Source organism: Garra rufa, chromosome 12 (assembly GCF_049309525.1).
Source record: "Garra rufa chromosome 12, GarRuf1.0, whole genome shotgun sequence".
NCBI lineage: Eukaryota > Metazoa > Chordata > Actinopteri > Cypriniformes > Cyprinidae > Garra > Garra rufa.
This window is the reverse complement of record NC_133372.1, coordinates 26,590,735-26,608,391: the sequence shown is the minus strand read 5'-3', so window position 1 is coordinate 26,608,391 and position 17,657 is coordinate 26,590,735. Positions and strand designations below refer to the sequence as shown.

Genomic DNA, 17,657 nt, shown 5'->3' with positions numbered 1-17,657 from the left:
GCATATTAAAACAGAAGTTTGCACATGCATCTTTATTAAAAATAACTATAAATCAGATGCTAATAGTAGCTGTATGCCACTGATAATTACACAAAGATTGTTTTTGTTTGTTTGTTTGTTTGTTTGGCCAGTGTGCTGTGCAACATTTGTGAATGTTTCACCTATCATAGTCTGTCCATCTGAGGTGAATTGTGCCCCGGTCCCCCATCACTGTGCCATATGATGGACCTGTGTGTGACTCACGCTACTGTCCTTCTCTCCCACTTCTCCTTCCCTGCCTCTCCTTACTCCCCCCATCCTTATACCTCCTCCCCCTCCAACACAGAGACAGACCAGCCCTCCCTCGTGTGGTTTGACAGAGGCAAGTTTTATTTAACCTTTGAAGGTAAGTTGGGGTTAATATCTAAGGACGTAGCGCGTGCACACTCAAGTCTCATCTGACATCTGACTTCCCCCCTTTTCTCACGCATTTGTTCCTTCATCAAAACCAACTGTGACACATTTGCTTGTCTTCCACACATCTGCTTTGCTCTGTATTTCTGCTTTGCCATTTAACTGTTCAAATTACAGTCCTTGGCAGGTTTTCTTTTCTTTAAAGGATCATCGTATTTTTACCTTTGTGACTAATACTGTGTTTTCTCGGCCTTGTTGTTCTTGTCTGCTTTGATCTCTTCATTTCGACTTTGGTCTTGGATCATAACACTATGTTTCAACTTCAAGTGCATGCCATTGAAGCTAAATGTTTTCCGTTTCAACTTCCTTTCTTTCTGTCTTCCATCTTTTGCATATGTTATTCTTATCCTTGGTTGTTCTTATAAATCTAGCATTTCTTGTCTTTGCCAATTGTAAGCTCTTTCAGTACCTGTGGTCTATTAAAAGCCTCAAAGGCATCAGGGCTAAAGTGGAGAGAACAGAGACGCAGGTCTTTAGGAAGTTTTATTCATCCACAGGCATATTCCCATTTTTACCCTCTTATTATTGCTAGGAAAGCAGTAAAGACTTACATCACTTCTCTTGTTGCCCTTCAACTGAAAATTACAACCAAAAGCCACACAATGTGGCATTGTATCAGTATTTTATTTTCCAAGTTGTTGCAGTAAAAATTGCAACAGATAGCAGTTCAGTAGAGTGCAGCCATTTAATGTCATTGAAATAATGGTGCCCCCCATAGTCCAAAATGTGTTTAAAACGATGTGGATTTTTAAAATAACATAAATTGTTCATGGGTTTTCAATAAGAGACATCATTTATGTTACATCAAGCTATACAAGTCTTAAAGCGATAGTTCACCCAAAAATGAAAATGTGGATGTTTATCTGCTTACCCCCAGGGCATCCAAGATGTAGGTGGCTTTGTTTCTTCAGTAGAACACAAAGATTTTTTAACTCAAACCGTTGCAGTCTGTTAGTCATATAATGGCAGTGGATGGGCACCAAACCTTTGAAAGTAAAAAAAAAACATGCACAGACAATTCCAAATTACAACCTGCAGCTCGTGGCGATACATTAATGTCCTAAGACACAAAACGATCGGTTTTTGCAAGGAACTGAACATTATTTATATATTTTTTTACCTCATCTTGGATGCCCTGGGGGTAAGCAGATAAACATAAAATTTTCATTTTTGGATGATCTATCCCTTTAATTCCCGGGGTTTCCTTTAAAATCAATAAAAACGTTACGTTAATTAGTACAGAATTAATAAAGATATACTTAAGGGTATAAATGCCAATTTGTTTACAAGTGACTTTTCTGCTTACTTGATCAGATTTAATCATATAAATAACTGTATATTTTTACTTTAGTTAAACGTCACACCTTTCTTACTTTTTTGAGAGACTTGAACTTGCGCATTGCGCCCTCTGTTGTATGGACATCAATTTGTATCAGTTTGTATGCCCCGCTAGTGAACTGTCCTTTGGGAGCTCGTGAAATTTAATCATGATTGGCCTATTCAACTTTCAAAATTTGAACAAGCTTGCTTAGTACTAGAAAATAAACTCACAGTACACATTTACTGACAAGTCCTAACAATGCGGTCTAGGAAAGTAAACAGAAAATATAGTCCATCTGAAGAAGCCATTGTTTTAGATTTTAGGTCTTGGTCCAAGTGTGTTGCTTAAATACAGATGACGAAATTAGTTTAGTCAGCTGCTGATTGTCTCGTAAACTATGAGCTGTTGTTTGTGTATTTGTTTGTATTTCCATTTTTCTCATTCTTCGTCACCCATGTGTTTGCCTCTGTGTTGTAGCTTAGTGACTGAGTGAAATTGTGGTTTGTCTGCAAACACATTCTAACCTTGTGTGTGTGTGTTCTTGTTTTTTTTTCAGGCTGTTCTCGAGGGCCCAGTCCTCTCACCATGGGGGCCCAGGACACACTGCCTGTGGCTGCAGCTTTCACAGAGACTGTCAGTGCCTACTTTAAAGGAGCTGACACTAATAAGTATGTGACAATCTTCACATCTCAGAACCATGCTAGCACACAATCATAGACCATTCATAGAGAATATGTTCTCTTTAAATTTGACCGTATGCTTTTTAGGACACCAAATATGTCCATCTATGTGAATGGCCCCTATGAACTATTTTATTGATCCCTCAGTTCTAACACTGTTTCACACACCAGACCTTTACTTATGTATGTGTATAATAATGTCACTTTCTAAGGTGTGTGGTGAAGATCACTGGAGAGATGGTGTTGTCCTTCCCGGCAGGCATCACACGACATTTTGCAAATAACCCCTCGCCTGCTGTGCTAACCTTCAGCATAACCAACTACAGTCGTCTGGAACACGTCCTTCCTAACCCTCAGTTACTGTGCTGGTAATAACATTCATCTAACATCAACTACAACAGAACTTTCACAGACCATTAGTCACACAAATAAGGCATTAGCCATGAAATATATTATGAATCATTGCTTATGGACTAATTAGTAATGAAAGTGTTAATAATAATATAGTGTAATGTAGCTTCGCACATCTTCTCAGTGTAAGATTTCACTTTAGAATCACTCCTGTGCCGCTGCGTACAGTCAGCTGAGGGTGACTCACAAACTGTATGAGTAATCACATGTAATCTCCACACTTTTGGAGGAGTGTGTCATTCTCTTTTCTGAGGAGATGTGATTATTTATTGATCTTGCAAATGCTTGATACACTACCATTAAACTTTTTGGGGTTTAACACAAAGTATTATATGCTCATCTAGATTATTTAATCATTAAAATGTCATTAAAAGTTTTTTTTTTAAAAGTCAAAGAACCAAGACTGCATTTATTTGATCCAAAGTACAGCCAAAACAGTTAGATTATGTAATATTTTTACTAAGTAAAATAACTGTTTTCTATTTGAATATATTTTAAATGTAATTTATTGCTTTGATTTCAAAGCTAAATATTAAGCATCATTCAGTCACTCGATCCTTCAGAAGTCATTCTAATATACTGATTTGCAGCTCCAAATTTTTTATTATTATTATTATTATGTAGAAAACAGTTGAGTAGAATTTTTGTAAGGTTTCTTTGATGGATAGAAAGTTCAGAAGAACATTTATTTGAAATAGAAATCTTTGTAACATTATAAATGTCTTTATCATCCTTTTGATTAATTTAAAGCATCTTTGCTAAAAAAAAAAAAAAGGATTAATTTTATTAAAAAATGTACTGAATCCAAGCTTTTAAATAATATAGTGTATAATAATACAAAAGCTTTTTATTTCAGATAAATGCTAATCTTTTGGATCTATCTATTCATCAGAGAATCCTTAAAAATGTACTCAATTGTTTAACATATTGATAATAATAATAATAATAATAATAATAATAATAAATGTTTCTTGTACAGCAAATCAGCATATTAAAATGATTTCTGAAGGATCTTTTGACACTGAAGACTGGAATAATGATGCTGCAAATTTCGCTTTGATCACAGGAATAAATTACATTTAAACATATTCAGAATGAAAGCAGTTATTTTAAATATTTCACAATATTAGTGTTTTTGCTGTGTTTTGGATCAAATAAATGCAGGCTTGGTGAGCAGAGGAATAAATAAAAAAAACATTTTACTGTTCAAAAACTTTTGACTGGTAGTGTAATTGATTCATGTGATGCCAAAGCTGAATTTTTAGCAGCCATTACTTCAGTCTTCAGCCTCAAGAAACATTTCTTATTATTGTCATTTGAAAATAACCGTGCTCTCTTTTGGAGAAAATCATTTCTTTTTCACGATTCTTTGACAAACTAAAATATCAATTTACTTGGAATCAAAAAAAAATTGCAATTATAAATGTTTTACTGTCAACTTTGATTTAATTGATCTTTTTTTCTGCATAATTGCTCAATTAATTAAAAAAAAAACATATTGACCCTAAACTTTTGAATGGTGTACACGTTGATGCAAGAAGAACTGATAATGACAAATTATTTATTTTATTTGAATATGACTTGCAGATTGAATGCACTTTCAAATTTCCTACAGTGACACTACGCAGCCCAATCCTAACTCAAAGGAGTTCTGGGTAAATATGCCAAATCTGATGACCCATTTAAAGAAGGTGGCGGAGCAGAAACCCCAAGCAACTTACTACAACGTAGACATGCTGAAATATCAGGTGAGGACCTGAGCAATACTGACCACAGAGACATAAGAGTACTTGTAGTCATTGGATTTTAAAAAATCTAGAACTATTATTTGAGTATCTGGTTTTCAATTTTGCTTCATCAATGTTCTTAAAAGAATAATTCACCTTTCATTAATTACTCAAAAACACAAATTAAGATACTTTTGATGCAATCCAAGAGCTTTCTGAACAAAGACAGCAATGCAACTACCATGTTCAAAGCCCAGAACAGTAGTATGGACATTGTTAAAATAGTCTGTGTGACATCTGTGGTTCAACGGTAATGCTAAGAAGCAACAGGAATACTTTTTGTGCGCAAATAAAAAAAACTACTGAGGAAAGCAGGAGCCGGCATTCTGACATAGATCGCCCATCTCTCCTAGTTCATCATCTGTATAATGTGGTTCAAATAAGTAAGGCAAGGGGAAAAATTCAAGTCGTCCTCTAGGGTAAAAATTCAAACATCTGGGTTCTACGTCAGACACCGACTCATGCGTCAGCAGCACCACACGTATGCGTCATGATACTCTCGTGAACACACATCGACTGACAATGAAAAGAAGAAATTGTTGAATAAAGTTATTGTTATTTATTGTGTAGTTATTGTTTTCTTTGTACATGAAAAGTATTCTTGTAGCTTTATAACTTTACTGAACCACACATGGACTATTTTAACGATGGCTTTACCATTGGGTAAATTAAACAAACTATCAATAAAAAAAATATTTTATTTAGTAAGATTTAAATTTTATCAATATTACTAAAATTAACATTTTACCATTTCATAGTTTTGCTTTTGACAAAGAGGTCATGTCATTAACACTTCATTCTCAAATTTGCCTCAGGTGTTACCGAAGGGTCTACAGTCCACTCCTCTAAATCTAGCAGTGAGCTGGAGGTGTGAGCCCACCAGTACCGATCTGAGGATAGACTACAAGTACAACGGTGGTGCCATGACCACTCCTGTCGCCCTCAACAATGTTCAGTTCCTCATCCCTGTGGATGGAGGCGTCAGCAAACTGCAGGCTGTGCTTCCCCCAGCTGCCTGGTGAGAGATAGTCTGGATTTTTCTATTAATAGACTACTAGTCTACAAAAATCAGACTGTCATTGTGAAAATGAAGCATTATGATTGTACTTTAGTTTGAGAGTTGATTCCATAAATAATACTAAATGTGGGGGAAGAGCATTTTGGCACATCAACAACTATTTATTTTCTTCTTTCTTGATAATATAATGTTATATTATTGCTTTATAGGAATGCAGAACAGCAAAGAATCTTATGGAAGATTCCAGATATTTCTCAGAAGTCTGAGAATGGAGGTCAGATTCATGGTTCATTCTTCATTCTACCGTTCAGTTTGGGATCTGTAATCTTGAGAAGAGTCTCTTATGCTCATTAAGGCTGAATTTATGTGATGATAAATAGAGTAAAAACAGTAATATTGTGAAATATAATTACAGTTTCAAATAACTGTGTTCTATTTTTATATATTTGACATGTAATTTATTCCTGCATTTTTTAGCATCTGTTTCTTAAGTCTCCAGTCTTAAGTGTCACATGATCTTTCAGAAATCATTCTGATATGTGACCCTGGACCACAAAACCAGTCTTAAAGGAGAAGTTCACTTCCAGAACAAAAATATACAGCTAATGTGCCCACCGCCTTGTCATCCAAGATGTTCATGTCTTTCTTTCTTCAGTCGTAAAGAAAAACCGAGTTTGAACTTCCAAAATGCAGTTTAAATGCATCTCCAAACGATCCTAAATGCGGTTGTAAATGATCCCAGCCAAGGAAGAAGGGTCTTATCTAGCTAAACGATCGGTTATTATTTATTAAAAATACAATTTATATAATTTTTAACCTCAAACATTCGTCTAGCTCTGCCTGAACTCTGCTTTTTTCCAGTTCAAGACGGTTATGCTGATGATACACATGGCAACTTTTTGAGCAATTTTGTTGGGCAACTTTTTTTAAACCATGTTGCTTTGGCAATTTTCCATAGAGAATGGGTAACAAATTTCTATTTGGATAATTTAGATCCATCAGGGGCCCTGTTTCTCACCTGGTTGTCCGTTGACGGCAACATTGCTCAAAAAGTTGTCCAGTGTATCATCAGCTTTAGGGGTTATGTCTAAAAACTCCCATCTCATTTTGTCCCTCAACTACAAAATCGCCCTACATCGCTGTTTTACCGTTTTTGTTAAGGGTGTTTGATATTTGCATGTTCCCTATGCAAACACTGGGTCAATACTTCTGCAGCAATGTAGGATGATTTTGAAATTATTTTAAAAGTTGAGGGAGAAGATAAGATGGGAGTTTTTCAACATACCCTAACTGTCTTAAACTGGAAAAAAACAGAGTTCAGGCAAAGCAAGACAAGCTGAGCATTGAAGTTAAAAAGTATATAAATTGTAAAAAAATATATATATTGTTTCACTAGATAAGACCCTTCTTCCTCGGCTGGGATCGTCTACAACCGCATTTGGGATCATTTAAAGCTGCATTTAAACTGCATTTTGGAAGTTCAAACTCGGGGCACCATAGAAGTCCACTATATGGAGAAAAATCCTGCAAAGGTTTTCCTCACAAAACATCATTTCTTTACAACTGAAGAAAGAAAGACATGAACATCTTTGATGACAAGGGGGTGAGTACATTAGCTGTAAATTTTTGTTCTGGAAGTGAACTTCTCCTTTAAGTAGTTATTCAAGATGTTCACGTCTTTCTTTCTTTAGTCAATAAGAAATTCCAGGATTTTTTTCCATATAGTGGACTTCAATGGGGATCAACAGGTTAAGGGTCCAAATTGCACTATCCCAGCCAAGGAATAAGGATCTTGTCGACTGGGATCATGTAGAGCCCTTTGAAGCTGCATTGAAACTGCAATTTTGGCTTTCAACCCATTGATCCCGATTAAAGTCCACTACACTCTTAAAAATAAAGGTGCTTCACGATGCCATAGAAGAACCTTTTTTGTCTAAATGGTTCCATAAAGACCCTTAAACATCTGAAGAACCTTTCTGTTTCACAAAAGGTTCTTTGTGGCGAAAGAATGTTCTTCAGATTATAAAAAAGGTAAGAAAGAGATGGTTCTTTAAAGAACCTTTGACTGAATGGTTCTTTGTGGAACCAAAAATGGTTCATCTATGGGATCGCTGTGAAGAACCTTTTAAAGCACCTTTATTTTTAAGTGTATGTGGAGAAAAATCCTGGAGAAAACCTTAATTTACAGCATTTACAGCAAAACTGTTTACCGACACTTGTGGTGAAATGAAAGTGTTTATTTCTTTAAAAAAAAATTGTGACTGGTCTAAACTATCTATAATAATTCATACTAAATTGAGTGCTTCTGTTTATTTTATCCACTATTTTCTTTTTAATATATACATCTTCAGGTGTGGGATCTCTGCTGGCCCGTTTCCAGCTAACAGAGGGTCCCAGTAAACCCGCCCCGGTGGCAGTGCAGTTCACCAGTGAGGGCAGCACTCTGTCAGGCTGTGACATTGAGCTGGTTGGCCTTGGATATCGTTTTTCCCTCATCAAGAAGAGGTTTGCAGCAGGTGAGTTTTGTGAGCGACATCCGTTTTGATCCCTAATGGCCTAGATATCTTGAAGGCATGAAAATAATTGTCTTTTTTTGTGCTTTTATCATAGGAAAATACATGGCAGACAACTAAACAGCACCATGCAAGTCTGCATATTTTGGACCAATTCTGAATATATTCAAAACACAGGACATGACCCCTACCTGACCTTATGGATAAACCTTTGTAGATGTACAATACAGGTGGACCACACACACACACTCCAGCAGTATTATATGAGTTGCATTATAAAATGTGGACCGTTTTAGGGTGTACTTCTTATATTTGTGAACTGTATTCACTTTGCAACATCTTTATTACGGCAGTTAAACGCCCTTGGGTTTGTTCGTAAGGTTTAGCCTCTATTTCTGTCCGACGTGTTATTGGCTGTGCCTACCTGAACCTGAATTCTCTGTATCCTTCTCTAAAGGTGATACTGAACATGTGATGTTTTTATTACTCTATGCATTCAGTTTGTCAAAAGAATCACATTTTCGAACAAGGTAGCAAAGCAGTACGGTAAACAACTGAGGAATGAGCCTCTGCCACAAGATGGCGCTATACTGTTGCATGTAGTATGAGGCCTGCATCGGTTTTTGGCATCGCTCAAGCTTATTTAGTCACGAAAACGTATTCAGGAATATCTATTTTAATTTACACACTGCAGTCAGGTTGATTAATTGGAAAACGATAGAAATTATATTTTGTCAAATCTGTTTTTAGACAGCCACAGCTTTAAAAATCTCCTGCTTGCAATAGACAAACAAGAAAAAAAAATATTTTCTTTTCCTCAACAGAAAAGTTATTTTAAAGTGATAATATATATCTCCAAGGCCGTTTGGTGTTTTCTCGTATTGTTAAATAGCCTTTCTGTTGTTCCCGAAGGAACGGTGTTAGACATCAGAGTACATGACATCATTCTATTTTTATTTATTCATGATTTGTTGTATAAAAAAAAAAGTCACACTGTATATGAATAGACTTTGAATGGTATCATAATTTAGGATCCTTGAAGTTTTGGACTTTTTGTTATCTGTGTAGTTGGGTAAAGCTGTGTACAGTATAATGCTGAGGTATAATTTTTAAATTTATTTCAGATCTAATTTTTTTAACTCGAGTGCAACAGAAAATTTACGCTATATATATGGGTCGGGGGTGACATTTAAAAGAGAAAACGAAACAGGATACTGTATCTACCTAGATGCGTCATGCTTAATGTTATTACAGTGTTATGTATAGCAGCACTATTAGTTGAACATGGATCGTCGGCTTTTGGACATTGTAAATTCTTTTATCATTCACGCAGATGTGTTTGTATCCAGCCTCTCGCCCCCCGCACATATGAGCATGAGCACCCCTGCGCTTCAGAACATCTTTATTTTGCAAATGGTAACGGTCTCTGTGAGATGACAAGGTTCTTGAGTGGTTAAATGACCAAATCGCTTTTTCTTTTTCTTTTCGTTTGTACGTGTATCTCCAGAATGGTCCTTTAAGAGAAAATAAGCTGCATATTTTTTAAATGTTTAAACCTATGAATAAAGTGAAAAATATTGTTTCTTGTGGAAAAAAAAAACAAAACATGAAAAGGAAAAAAAACACTGTGTTACTGTTTAACTTCCCAGATGCTCTGATGTTCAATGTCAAGAACAAACATTTCGGTTACATCTTTGAGTGTCTGGTGTAGACGTCGTGATGGTTTGGAGAAGAATATACTGGTGCTTTGTGATTCATAGGTTTCCATCCACATTTAACGCTAAGGATGAGTGTCGCATTGCATATTTTGAGCACTGTAACTAAAGGGTTTTTTAATTGCACTGAGATAAATCGAAGAACAATTTGGAGACTGTCAGCTGAAAGAAAAAAAAAAACTATGAATTCAATTCTGTGTAGTGCTTAATCAGTATGTCTACATGGTCTAAAGTGAAACGTCACTCAGATGCGCAAAAGAAATGACAAAACTCATGTCAGTTTAGGTGTAGGTGAAGCTGTGTGTGAATGTTGAATTGCATTAGTGTGTGTGTGTGTGTGTGTGTGTGTGTGTGTGTGGGAGGGAGAGAATGCGAGTGTGTTTGTGTAAATGTCTGTGTGTCTGGCTGTCTGGTAACTGTAAATCATCTCTTCCCAGCAACATGTGCAAGCTGTGTTTGTACAAAAAAAAAATGTTAAGATCTGAGATAATGAGATTACTTTGCTCTTTCCAAAACAATAAAACATATAAGCCTGATAAGTGGATGTATTGTGTTATGTTTAAAATGTCTCAACTAATATTACATTATCTGTATTATTTAATAATAATATTATAAAAATATAATGTAAAGGCCTGTTCGCACCAAAGACGATAACTAATAAAGATATAGTTCTAAAAATCGTTCTTAATATTAAAGAATAGCACAACAGCTACAATAGAGAAACAATATCGTTGGAATCACTTTCAGAACGATTTTTTTTTCCAGTTAATGAATGATAAAAACATTGACAGCCAATCAGAATCAATCCTGCTGGCATGAGCTTGAGAATTTAAGGCAGCAGACAAACATGCGCTTGGTGTGAACACTAATATAGTTATCAAATTCCTATATTTCCCCTCAGGCAAGTGTTTATTTGAAAGAAATAGTTGGTTTCATAGTCAACAAAATAATATTTATTATTTAAAAATCACTATTTATCTACAAAAGGTGTATTTTTCTAAAGTACACAAACCCATTTTTTCATTGTAAAGGTGACTCAAACCTCAAGTTTATCAATTTTTTGTGATGCAATTGATTAAACAATGGGACAAATAATTGACAAAACTTAAAAAAAAAAAAAGTGAAAAAAGAAAAAAAGAGTGTGGTAACTGGAATGGTAACAGGCCAAACTCAAAAGGTCAAAAAGTTGAGAAAAAGATGCTTTTTTAAAAGTTATCTAGATTAATATGGATGTAATGTCTAATATTTATATTAATAAAACACTCATTCCTGGTACTATTACTCAGTTACTATAGATGAGCATAGGATATATGAGTATATGAGTAACAGGACTGAAAGTAATAGAACTGAGATTTTAGGATAAAATTAGCAAATACATAAAATATAGCCACATGAAGTACATACTAATATTATGAAGATACTCAGCAAATTATAGCAATTTATTTTTAAAATAAACAAGTAACATCTAAAAAACAATTTAGGTAACAGGACTGAATATTTATAATGACGCTCCCTTCCACATTACAATATCATCAAATATACAGAAAAGAATATAAGACCACATTCTTTCGGTCATTTCATTGTCTTCAGAAGATATTTAGGGTAACAGGAGTGAAAACAGGAGTGAAAACCTTGGTACATGACTAAAATGTGTATTACATCTAAACTCTTTTTTAGAAATAAATTTATTTAGAAATAAAGTTATTTAAATCACAGATGGGATATGGAGGTACACAAAAATGCAAACTAAAAATGATTTCTGAAAGATTTTAAACATATTTCATGTTAAAATGTAGTGTTAGACACTGGGGACATGCATAAATGCTATATTGTCATTGAAGTTTTTAATATATATATATTTTTTTTATTAAATATTCAAAATTTGCAGTCAGATTAATGTGCAGGACACTTTGCTTAATAATAAAATGTATTTTATAGTTAATTTTTTATGCATATGTATTTTGTACATGTTATGTCCTGGGGACAGAAATGGCACCCATTCGGTGGAATGGCCCAAAAGCATAAACAAGGTATTCTAAACAAGCAATGAATAAATTCGAAAGCGTGATAGTTCCACAAGAACGAAGGGGTTAAAGTTTAGTCAGTTACTCTGATATACGGCTATATTAGTGATCCTCGGGTGTAAAAGCATGGATTGCAAGGTAAGTGTACTACTGAATACGTTGTTCTATTAATTTATGCTGTCTAAACTTCGTGCAAGCTGCTAAATCATATAGAGGACTTAGTTAGCACTAAAAGAGTGCAATATTTTGACAAACTAAAGTTAATAGGTGGTAAAGATACATACGAGGAGTATTAATTAAGATATTGGCCTAACATTTCACCTACCTGACTGGAATTTATAAGAACAAACACGAATGTTGTCAAGATTCCTGCCCTGGAAATCCTGGTTCAGTTTGGCCAATGACAAATGTCTTTTGTTCCTCAGACAGTTGATATGGTATAACTTTTGGCAGACTGTAGTAGTACTCCAAATGTTTTTTCCTGGTCCGACCGATTAGTACGGCCCAAAACATGATAATAACCGACCATTTTCAGAAGCAATAATTAGCCAAATATGCGAGTTCATTCGGTTCAGTGGCATTGTTTACATTCAGCGCCGCCAATATATTGATGACGCGTCGTAAAAAAAAAAACACTCTTTTATGTAACAAGCGTTGCCTTAATCAAAAGTGTTCATTAACTTCCTCGTTGCGTGATACTATTTTAAAGTGATTTCCGTCATTTTGACAGATAAGAAATTGTTACTGTACCTGTGAAAACAAACAAACCTGGAAAGAGAAAAAAAGAGATTCTTCCTACATTCCATTGAATTATGAATGGGACATATCGTGAATTAAATCGGGAGAACAGTATAGCCTACAGTATATGTTGTTTTTTTCATGCTGTTTCAGCGGAATGCAAAGGGAAAAACGAAAATAATCACGAGGAAAAGAATGCATCGACTGAAAAGAGCTCTAGCCATAGATATTCTTATAACGTGTTAAGTTAAAATACCAAGCGTTACGTTATTCTCATGTCTGGAAAAAAAAAAACATGAAGGAAAATCGACAGCTCATTCAGTCAAAAGAGAAGAAGATTTATTTACAGGGCAACCTTATAATCTGAAATGATTCCGTTCAGTCTTTTTAAATGAAAGTTCTCCTAACCGGAAGTACCACACTCTTAAAAATAAAGGTTCTTTATTGGCATCAGTGGCTTCATGAAGAACCTTGAACATCCATGGATTCTTTCAAATTCAGAAAAGGTTCTTCATAGTTGAAAAAGGTTCTTTAGATTTTTAAAATGTTCTCTAAAATGCTTCTTTTAAGAACTGTTCACTGAAAGGCTCTAAGAAACCAAAAATGTGACCCTGGACCACAAAACCAGTCATAAGGTTAAATTTTACAAAACTGTATACAGCATATGAAAGCTCAATAAATAAGCTTTCTATTGATATATGGTTTGTTAGGATAGGACAATATTTGGCCGAGATACATCTGTTTGAAAATCTGGAATCTGAGGGTGTAAAAAAATCAAAATACTGAGAAAATCACCTTTAAAGTTGTCCAAATTAAATTCTTAACAATGCATATTACTAATCAAAAATTACATTTTGATATATTTATAGTAGGAATTTTACAAAAAATCTTCATGGAACATGATCTTTACTTAATTTCCTAATGATTTTTGGCATAAAAGAAAAATCTATAATTTTGACCCATACAATGTATTTTTGGCTATTGCTACAGATATACCCCAGTGACTTAAGACTGGTTTTGTGGTCCAGGGTCACAAATGGTTGTTCTCTGGCATTACTGTAAAAGCACCCTTTTGGAACCTTTATTTTTAAGACTGCACCCATATAATTCAAAACGCAGTAGGCTCGCCAAGAATAAGGTGGATGGAATGTTTTAATATAAATAGATATTATTACTAGCCTGGAAAAATCCAGACCCTAATCTATTAAGATTAAGGGTCTGGCATCGAGCAATGAAAAGCACCTAACTCGAGGGCCGGCACCAAACGTGCATTTGAAACTCTCACTGCACGCAATTGGATAACGCCACGACCAATCACAATACACGATGTGACGTATCCAGAGCGACGGTGAACATATAAGAGTGGATTTCAATGTTATAACATAAACAATGTGACAAGATTAATAACTATTAATTACGACAGCCGAATCAACCTCATAAAACAATTAGGTCCGATCAAACTATTCATTATATCAACTAATATGTGGATGGACGCTAGTGTTTCATTCAGCAGCGAGACATATCGTCCTGTTCAAGTTAGGCTACTGTATTCCTATTGAATAGTTCAGTTTTTCATTACAGTAAGTTTACTAAGTGACTCTTACCATTTGTAAATGAGATGGACCTCATCCACCACAATCCCGATCAGGTTGTCCCGGTAGACCTTGTTCGATAACATTTATCGCCACTTCTTTTTTAACAGCCAGGACTCCAGACTGCCGAATGCTATCTGGCATTGTCCGCTTCGGATCTGTTCCTCTTCGTGGTCGCCCCATACGCTTAACTACCAGCGGAGCTAACTGATAGATTAAACTCTTGCCGTATCCAGTCGGCAAAACAGCAAAAACGTCCTTCTTGCAGAGGAACGATTCGAGCGCGGTTTTCTGTTCCTCTTTTATATGAAAAGCCAAGTCTAACTCGTTCATTGTAGCGGCCAAAGCCGTTTCAAACAACTGGTTTTCATCTGTAGATCTCTTTCAATATTTACTAATGATTCCGGATGTCGCAGCGCTGTCGTCATCAGCTTAGCTCGCCTCTGGCCCGCCTACATCAGATACACCGATTTGATTGGTTCCCAGAACTGCTTACGTATTGCACTAACATGCATCATTGCTCGATACCAGAGTGTCTTGCATAGACAATTCAAATTGTGCTCTCGCGAGACCTCTGGATTTCCAGGGTATATTATTACTTGTATTGGTCCTAATTGTTTTAACAACCTTATAAACTTCATGAAAGTGTCAGACAATAAAATTGTGAAATCATACTGATGGTTTTCAGATTCAGTGTTAAGGTTTATTAGGGAAAAATAAACACCCTTGATGCATATGCAATAATGTTTATTGACAAAGTTTGCAAAATACAATTTACAATGCATGATTACTGCTGTGCACCTCATTATGCAATTTCACTGCTGTTGGTGACTTGATATTAAACCTTTTCATGGTGCATCTTAGGGTACAAGTGTAGCAAAGTAATCTAATCCCAAATTAGACATGCTTTTGATGTAAATTAACATCATTGACTGGCAAACTAAGCTGTTGTGTGAATTACATCTGACTGTACACTTAGAGTACACTTGTGTGGAAGAGAACATGGAAGAAAACAAATAGAAAAACACACGTTCGGTTTTCAGCAGAGCAACGTGAGGTCACTTTTCTTGCAGCCGAACTGGCAACAAACGCTATTCAGGTCTCGTCTGGTCAGGTCAGATCCCAGACTCTCGCTAAGATCCTCAGCACTGCTTAGATCTCCATTAAAAAACCCTGTGGAAACAGAAACACAAAATACCAAATTAACTTAATATCTGTAATAATACTTTTAAGTATCCACCTTATTTTCCCTGTAAATGTTATGGGCCTGGCTTCCAGTCTCATCCGCATCCAGCTATTTTTAGCTCTACAAAACAGCTTGTTTTGCTGCTTGATATTGCAAATTGCTGTGTCTTACCATATTATTTTAATATATTATCTTAATTATGAACACACTGGTTTGTAGTGCACATTGTTATTATTCTCATCATTTCCCTACTTACTCTGCGTTAAAGAATAAGGCGGATATAACGCATGTTATCAGGTCTGAAGTGAGGTGATGGCAGGAGAGCACCGTGAAAATGACACAGGAGTTTTTTTCTGCTTTAACTCAACTTGTGTCAGCCTAATGGGAATATAATATCACCAGACGTTGTTTGTCTGTCGACTAGAGGAGACTTGATCTCACTGATACAATTAAAGCAGTGCTCTGTTAAATATCATCAGACTTGAAGGGTAAAAAAAAGAAGAGATGCTCAGATACTCATACAATCATAAAACTTTTGTCCCATAGAAACTTATAGAACAGTTTTTAGAAAAAAATATGGTCACACTTTATATTAGGTGGCTTTAACTTTTATGTACTTACATCAAAAAAATTAGTACAATGTACTTAATGTGGTCATACTGCATTGCACAACACTTTTGCTTCTATTAAGTTGGGATATGGGTAAGGTTACAAACAGGTTTGGTGGTATGGGTAAATTTAAGGGTGGGTTAGAGTGTAAGGGATGGGTAATTACAGAAATTAATTACAAATGTAATTACATAGAGGTTTTAAAAAATATATAAGTACAATGTAAATAAATACATTGTACCAAATGATTCATTTAAATGTAAGTACATAGTAGTTAAGGCCACCTAATGTAAAGTGGGACCAAAAATATAAATGTCAAACAGTAAAATGAATATAGAAAAAAATTAGTGAAGCTTGTACAAACTAGAATGTATTTTCTCTTTTATATGTGTATGGTGTAATATATTTATTTATATATGTGACCCTGGACCACAAAGCCAGTCATAAGAGTCAATTATTGAAACTGAGATTTACACATCGTCTAAAAAATAACCTTTTTTTTTTTTATTGATGTATGGTTTGTTAGGATTTGGCCCAGATACAACTATTTAAAAATCTTAAATCTGACAGTACAAAAAAAATGTCCAAATGAAGTTTTAATATAAAAAAATTACGTTTTGATATATTTAGGGTAGGACATTTACAAAATATCTTAATGGAACATGATCTTGATATCCTAATGATTTTTGGCATAAAATAAAAATTTGTTATTTTGACCCACACAGTGTATTTTTGGCTATTGTTACAAATATACCCATGTTATTTAAGACTGGTTTTATGGTCCAGTGTCATTATTAAAATATTTTTAAAAACCTTTCATCTCTCTTTTTCTTATATAATGTTAATTGCCAATTTTTTTAAATTGTTTTAAACGTTTTAAAAATGAATGAGCAGGACTTCCAGAGGATGACAGGCCTGTTGACATATGTTGAATATTTCTAATGACCGCATTCATATGATTGAAATAGATTAATTACAATTAATTTTATATATAAAAAAATAGTAAAACTAGATTTGCTCTAAAACACAGCACTGACACCAGCATTTAAGACACACAATGTTTTTTTATAATGACCATGAATTTCTGTTAGAGCAAACTCACCTTCCATATCCTGCGGACTGCTGAACCTCCTCCACCTGGAGCCACCACACGTGTAGACGACGGCACGGATGAACTCTCGGCCGCACAGCTTGACCGTCCTCACATCAGCCTGGACGTCTGACACGGTACACACAGCCCACAGCAGCAGAACGGGCAGCAGCAGAGCAGGACAATGAAAACGTCTCATAGTGGCTCGAGTGAGTGCGGCTCCTCCTGTTCTGCCCTTGTGTTTCTCTAAGTTCCTCTCTATCTTCTGCCAACCTCTGTCAGGTCTGGCGAACGTCTGATTAGCTCGTGAGACGTGACCCCAATTTATGGCGGGATGTTGTACGGCTCACGCTGGACCGTTCCATCCTGTCCAAACCCCACCCAACACTTACTTGATCCCCTCAAGTCAAAGAACTTTGATCGGAAAACAAGGGCCAGCAGGTATTTAGGTGCTTTACTGCCCCAATCTGGAATGAAATTACATCCTCAGGGACAAGCTGTTGTCTCTTAACATCTCTAG

At 35.4% G+C, this 17,657-nt stretch overlaps 2 protein-coding genes across 2 annotated transcripts in view; one reads left to right on the top strand and one right to left on the bottom strand.

Annotated features, from left to right (window-relative positions):
* The window catches only part of sgip1a (SH3GL interacting endocytic adaptor 1a), a 33,584-nt gene extending 23,147 nt beyond the window's left edge, over nucleotides 1–10,437 (top strand). The window contains exons 13-20 of the mRNA XM_073851669.1: nucleotides 326–385; nucleotides 2,331–2,442; nucleotides 2,667–2,822; nucleotides 4,481–4,613; nucleotides 5,468–5,670; nucleotides 5,880–5,944; nucleotides 8,022–8,186; nucleotides 8,281–10,437. Of these exons, the coding sequence (XP_073707770.1) occupies nucleotides 326–385; nucleotides 2,331–2,442; nucleotides 2,667–2,822; nucleotides 4,481–4,613; nucleotides 5,468–5,670; nucleotides 5,880–5,944; nucleotides 8,022–8,186; nucleotides 8,281–8,303 (917 nt within the window). The 3' untranslated portion in view covers nucleotides 8,304–10,437. The remainder of the gene's footprint in view (nucleotides 1–325; nucleotides 386–2,330; nucleotides 2,443–2,666; nucleotides 2,823–4,480; nucleotides 4,614–5,467; nucleotides 5,671–5,879; nucleotides 5,945–8,021; nucleotides 8,187–8,280) is intronic.
* Nucleotides 10,438–15,043: 4,606 nt separating this feature from the next.
* On the bottom strand, nucleotides 15,044–17,437 carry insl5a (insulin-like 5a). Its single transcript, XM_073852668.1, has 2 exons — nucleotides 17,150–17,437; nucleotides 15,044–15,425 (listed from the first exon to the last, which is right to left on the bottom strand). Exons 1-2 carry the CDS (start codon nucleotides 17,334–17,336, stop codon nucleotides 15,292–15,294), a joined length of 321 nt encoding a protein of 106 aa, XP_073708769.1. The 5' UTR covers nucleotides 17,337–17,437; the 3' UTR covers nucleotides 15,044–15,291.
* Between the last annotated feature and the right edge of the window lie 220 nt (nucleotides 17,438–17,657).

Excerpts from the sequence above, each read along its gene's own strand:
- insl5a (XM_073852668.1), bottom strand. The coding sequence starts at position 17,336 with ATGAGACGTTTTCATTGTCCTGCTCTGCTGCTGCCCGTTCTGCTGCTG. Across the intron at positions 15,426-17,149 it reads CAGTCCGCAGGATATGGAAG|GGTTTTTTAATGGAGATCTA; the intron begins GTGAGTTTGCTC and ends CTGTTTCCACAG.